This window comes from Aotus nancymaae, unplaced genomic scaffold, assembly GCF_030222135.1.
Source record: "Aotus nancymaae isolate 86718 unplaced genomic scaffold, 86718_ANA_hifiasm-v0.15.2.pri h1tg000083l, whole genome shotgun sequence".
Taxonomy (NCBI): Eukaryota; Metazoa; Chordata; class Mammalia; order Primates; family Aotidae; genus Aotus; species Aotus nancymaae.
The window spans coordinates 8,075,850-8,082,016 of NW_026988498.1; the positions used below are offsets into that span (position 1 = coordinate 8,075,850).

At 42.8% G+C, this 6,167-nt stretch overlaps 1 protein-coding gene across 6 annotated transcripts in view; it reads left to right on the forward strand.

Moving 5' to 3' along the window:
* Positions 1-6,167, forward strand: part of SEC61A2 (SEC61 translocon subunit alpha 2) — a 54,150-nt gene that overhangs the window by 31,650 nt on the left and 16,333 nt on the right. For 4 of the 6 annotated variants that reach the window (XR_002478534.2, XM_021670626.2, XM_021670627.2 and 1 more), the window contains exons 10-11: positions 301-492; positions 1,557-1,633. Coding sequence is in view for 5 of the 6 variants with exons in the window: in XM_021670626.2 (XP_021526301.1) it covers positions 301-492; positions 1,557-1,633 (269 nt within the window). In the remaining variant the exon portion in view is untranslated. Of the gene's footprint in view, positions 1-300; positions 493-1,556; positions 1,634-4,252; positions 4,661-6,167 lie in introns of those variants that run through there. The other 2 variants (XM_021670625.2, XM_064369007.1) reach the window with 1 other exon arrangement.

The window sequence follows — 6,167 nt, forward strand, 5'->3', positions numbered from 1 at the left end:
CAGAGGCTGATTGTAAATGTAATCATACTTCTATTTTTAGAAATGGAAGATTTTTTAATATATAATTCTTAAAAATGACATAGTATTTTCACAATATCTTACATGTAATAGATGCTCACTATATAATTTTGAAGGTGTGAAAGTATTAGACACAAAAGTACATTCTTAAGTTATGTAGATTGATTAGCTGTAGATGCCTTGAACTTAAAATACTGTCATTTCTGAGAAGTTGAAAAGTCATACAAATGTATCCCCGACTGACTAGGCTGGCCATTTGTTCTCTGTACTCCTGTGCTGTAGGATGTCAGTGGGGGAGGACCCGCACGTTCTTACCCAGTTGGAGGCCTTTGTTACTATCTTTCTCCTCCTGAGTCCATGGGCGCCATCTTTGAAGATCCTGTGCACGTAGTTGTTTATATCATCTTCATGTTGGGATCATGTGCATTCTTCTCTAAGACATGGATTGAAGTGTCTGGTTCCTCAGCCAAAGATGTAAGTGTGTGGTTTATTTTAAAATAAAACTCTTGGCAAGGTGTGGTGGCTCACATCCGTAATCGTAGCACTTTGGGAGGCTGAGGCAGCTGCATCACTTGAGCTCAGGAGTTTGAGACCAGGCTGGGCAACATGGCGAGACCCCGTCTTGACTAAAAAATACAAAAAATATTAACTGGGCATGGTGGTGCGTGCCTGTGGTCTCAGCTACTTAGGAGGCTGAGTGGGAGCATCAGTGCTGGAGTCTGGGAGGTGGAGGTTGCAGTAAGCCAAGATCACACCACTGCACTCCAGCCTGGGTGATAGAGCGAGATCCTGTCTCAAAAAACTAAAAAAGGCCAGGTGCAGTGGCTCACGCCTGTAATCCCAGCACTTTGGGAGGCAGAGGTGGGCGGATCACGAGGTCAGGAGATTGAGACCAGCCTGGCCAACATGGTGAAACTCTGTCTCTACTAAAAGTGCAAAAATTAGTTGGGCATGGCGGTGTGTGCCTGTAATCCCAGCTACTCGAGAGGCTTACGCAGGAGAATCACTTGAACCCACGAGGTAGAGGTTGCAGTGAGCCGAGATCGTGTCACTGAACTCTAGCCTGGTGACAGAACGAGACTCTGTCTCCAAAAAATAAATAAATAAATGAAAGTTTTTTTAAAAAGTGAAATAAACTTTTTGGAAAAAAAAATTCATATTTAATTGTCAAAATAGTAGTTGATACATTTCTTTATAACTTAATTTATACATTTTAAATGAGTTAGTGTTACCATAGTGGGCTAAAAATTGGTTCCCAAAAAGTGAAAAATTCTTAGATATTACAGTGGTTTGCAACCCTCCTGCAAAACAAAATCCTACTTGTTTGGTAATGAAAGGAGGGTTGAGCAGCCCCAGTTTCATTTGAGTAACATGGACCGGAGCAGCACTGAAGCTTTGCTTTCCTCAGGCTTAATGGGAATGATAAGACAGTGCACTTTTTACTGGTTAGCATGTGATGAGCACTTCGCATGCGACGTGGTAGATGTAAGCATTGAAATGTTAGAGTTTGATTTTGAAAGTTGTTTTTCTCTCGGCAGGTAGCTAAACAGCTGAAAGAACAGCAAATGGTAATGAGGGGTCACAGAGACACCTCTATGGTTCATGAGCTTAATAGGTAAGGCCGTTAGGTTGAAGCCTTTATAGGCCTGTGTTTGTATTTCAGTCTTTCATTCATGGCTAAATGTTTTCCTTTGTTCAAGTTCATATTTAAAGTACTTCTGTTCACACAAATGAATCAAAATTTAACACAAATCTGGTTTTCCATGTCAAAACTGACACCTGAATTATGAATTGAAATTGTGATCACTGCAAGGCCCATCCCAGTGGTAAAATCTTGCAGATCTTTGGTGTTCTCAGCGTTGGCTGGCTGCACATAAAACCACCACAGAGCTTTTAAAAAAGGATCTTCCAGGAATTGTGCCTTATTTGGTCTGGGGTGTGTTCCAGGTATCAGGGTTTTATTTCTTGGTAACAGCTTTATTGAGATATAATTCAGATACCATGTAATTCACTCACTTGAAATATATTGTTCAGTGTTTTTTAGTATTAGTCATAAGTTTAATTTTAAACACATTTTCACCACCCAGAAAGAAACCCTGTACCCACTAGCCCACCCTCCCAACCACCAGCCCCAGGCAGCCACTTTTAACTCTGTCTTTACAGATTTGCCCATTCTGTACATTTCCTATAAATGGAATCATAAAATGGATGAATTTTGTAAGTGGCTTCTTTCACTTTGCATCATGTCCTCAGAGTTCATATACTTAATTCCTTTCTATTCATGAATAATATTCGATTGTTGGGCTTTGCCATACTTTATCAGTTGATAGAAATTTGGGTTGTTTCCCCTTTTTATGAATAATGCTGTTATGAACATATTTGTACAAATTTTGCATGGATGTATGTTTTCATTTCTCAAGGAGTAGAACTGTTGCGTCATATGGTAACTGACTGTGTGTTGAACATTTTTGAGGAGCTGCTCAACTGTCTTCCAGGGTGGCTGCCCGGTTCCTCATTCCCACCAGCTGTGTATGTGGTTCCACTGCTGCATGTCCTCGCCAGCACTAGTTCGGGCTTTTTAATTTCAGCCATCCTAGTGGACGAGAAGTGCGGCAATCACAGCTCACCGCAGCCTCCACCTCCTGGGCTCAAGTGATCCTCCCCACCTCAGCCTCCCAGAGTAGCTTGGGACCACGGGTGTGTGCTACCACAGCCAGCTATTTTTTTTTTTTCCCCTCTGAGATGGGGCCTCACTCTGTCGCTCAGGCTGGAGTGCAGTGGCACCATCTCAGCTCACTGCAACCTCCACCTCCTGGTTTTAAGTGATTCTCCTGTCTCAGCCTCCCAAGTAGCTCGGATTATAGGCATGCGCCACCATGCCTGGCTAATTTTTGTATTTTTAGTAGAGATGGGGTTTCCCCATGCTGGCCAGGCTGGTCTTAAACTCCTGAGCTCAGCTCATCCGCCTGCCTTAGCATTCCAAAGTGCTGAGATTACAGGCACGAGCCACTGCACCTAGCTGTCTTCACTTTCTTGATGATATCCTTTGGTGCACAAGTTTTTAATTTTGATGAAATCCTATATATATTATATTTGGTTGCTTTGTGCTGCTTTTGTTGTTTATCTAACCAAACCCAAGGCCACAAAAATTTATTCTTCTCCTAGGAATTTCAGTTTTTACATTTAGGCCTGTGATCTGCCTTGAGTTAATTTTTGTGTTTGGTGTGAGTTAGGGATCCAGATTCCTTTTTTTTTGGAGACAGAATCTTGCTCTGATGCCCAGGCTGGAGTGCGGTGGCATGGTCTTGGCTCACTGCAACTTCCACCTCCTGGGATCAGGTGATTCTCCTGCCTCAGCCTCCCAAGTAGCTGGGACTACAGGTGCCTGCCACCTTGCCTGGCTAATTTTTGCATTTTTAGTAGAGATGGGGTTTTACTTTGTTGGCCAGGCTGATCTCAAGTTCCTAACCTCACGATCTGCCCACCTCAGCCTCTGATCTCGAACTCCTGGCCTCATGATCTGCCTGCCTCAGCCTCCCAAAGTGCTGGGATTACAGGCTTGAGCCACTGCGCCCAGTGGGATCCAGATTCCTTCTTCTGCATGTGGGTATCTAGTTGTCCCAGCACCATTTGTTGAAAAGGCACTAGTATTTTTACAAACTTTCTATTTAGTTAGAACACAGCCTGTAGAGTAGTATGATGAATCTCCAGCTCCATATTTCATCATCCTGCTGTTCTTGTTTCATCTATCACCGCATTTTAAGCTTTTTTGAGTATTTTAAATCCCATTTTTAAGTTTTCAGGGTGATTCTAATGTGCAGCTGAGGTTGAATTACTGAAGTGGAGCATCAAAATCTTATGTTGATACTTAGAAAGCATTTTGAAACTTACTCTTCATTCCACAACACAAGAGGGAAGGAAAGGTTACTCATTTAAAAACATTAAACATTTTAATATTTAAATCTGTCCAGGAATCTAGTCTCCTGTAAGATCATGCATCATCTTTCTTGGCTGTTGACTGGTTTCTGGAAATTAGGGTCAGAATCTCTGCCTGGATCTGAGCTCCCATTCCCATGCTGTGTCCTGCATACCCCTCCCCATGGCGGCCTGTTCCTTCTGGAGTTCAGGAAGGCTTTAGACACAACCGTGGCTGCTGCGCCGTGGCCTGTCTCTTCTCTAGCTGCTGTGCTGTTCACGGTCTCGCCGCCGCCTAACTCGGGGTTCTGTCTCCTAGGTACATCCCCACAGCGGCTGCGTTTGGCGGTTTGTGCATTGGTGCCCTGTCGGTGCTGGCCGACTTCCTGGGGGCCATTGGATCCGGCACTGGAATTCTGCTAGCAGTCACTATTATCTATCAGTATTTTGAAATATTTGTGAAAGAACAGGCCGAAGTTGGTGGGATGGGTGCTTTGTTTTTCTAAATGTTCAAATATTTCATTTTGTGCGTGTGTAAGGGAAAACATTTTGATGGATCGTTTTTGTCACATGACACCGGTGGCTCCCTTTCTCCCCTCACAGTTTCTTGTTTCTGGAACGGGCACGAGCTAAGTCTGCGCAGCATTAGTACCCGCTGCCTTAAAACTCAAGTTTACATTATTCGCTAAAAAACGTACATCTAGTGTTGCCTGTAATGCTGGAAACCAATGTACAAGTTTCTCATGTTTATAAAAAAAAAATAAATGGTATTTAGAGCTACATTCTAGGATTTGGCTGTCACATCTAAGTTGCACTCTTAGGAAGAAGGGAAGGACAAAGGTAAGCTGCAGAGGTCATTCCCGTGGGGAGTGGCTGGGGAGGAACTGGGCAACGTGGAAATACTGGGCTGTGCCCATCTCCAGATGCCGTCTCTCTCGGTTTCACTTACAGGATGTGGCCTTGAGAGCTCAAGGAAGGGCTAGAGCTTTGGAGAATCACAATGCCTGCGATTGAAATCAGGATTTAAAAAAGGGTTAGAGGCGTAGGGGAAGGCTACCTTTATAGGAAGTAGTTGGATCTTAATTTTCACATGTATAGGGCTAGATAACTTCATCTGTAAAGTTCTATATTTCCATAATTGTTATCTTTAAGAAGACCAGTGTAAAGATCTTAAGAGTTTCACTCATAAAAGTATCTTTGGATCAGACAGTGAGCCTGTGGACAAATCGATGACATCATAGCATTCTGGCATTAGCACCCTGATTTTTTCTAGAGAACCCTTTTATGTGGTTCTTGGGGCCTGGCTTACCCCCTGGATCCGGGCTAGAAACATGACTTATGGCTGGATGAGAATCATCCTGAGACTTCCGTGGGGCCAGACTGAAGAGTCCTGGAAAATCATGGAGCTGCTGGAGGCCAAAAAGTCAACACAAAAAGAGCTAAACTCACTTAAGAGGCTAAGAAAATAGCCCAGGAACACTGGGAGAACTGCCAGATGCCAGTTGCAGGCATGGGAATCAGAGTCAACCCGCACTTCTTGCTCTGAAGAAGTACTCTGTATTGGCTTTCAGGTACTGGCTAATCTTGCTGGTCCGGTTCATAGTTTAACATCAAGATAATAGTGCCCCAAACCATGTCAGTCTTAAAGATTTGTTTTCAGAAACTTCTAGTAGTCTTTGAGGTAAGGATGGGAAAAGAGATTCTAAAGTCTATGCAGAAGCCTGAGGGATGGCCCTGAATTCTCATTAGTCTTCTAGCCTTGGGGTAGTGAATGGAATCAACCACTTTCCTTACTTAAAAGCTGGTTCAGCTTTCAGTAAAAAGGTAGACTTAAAACTAGTAGAGGATTCTATTGAATCCTACCCTGCTTGGATTCAACTACCCTAGCTGAATTGTGCATAGTAAAAATTCAGTTAGAAGAGGCCAAAAAGTCCTTTTTTCCTTTTTGTTTTTTTAACTTGATGGCAGTCACCTTCATTGGCACTTTTTTTCTTTTTAAAGCTATTTTTAACTCTAATGGAGTACACAGTTATTTGCATACCCAGCTACAGAATTTTTTATATTGGGGGTTGAGAGTGGAAATACTTGAGCTAACTGGGAACTTAGGTCTGTTTTCCCATACAAATACCCCTGTCTACCAGTCTAGACTAGAAAAGTAATTGAGTTGTCATTAACTGCTGTTGAGCTTTAAAAAGTTGGAGTAAACGTACTTGCAATTATATTGTTTTTCATTA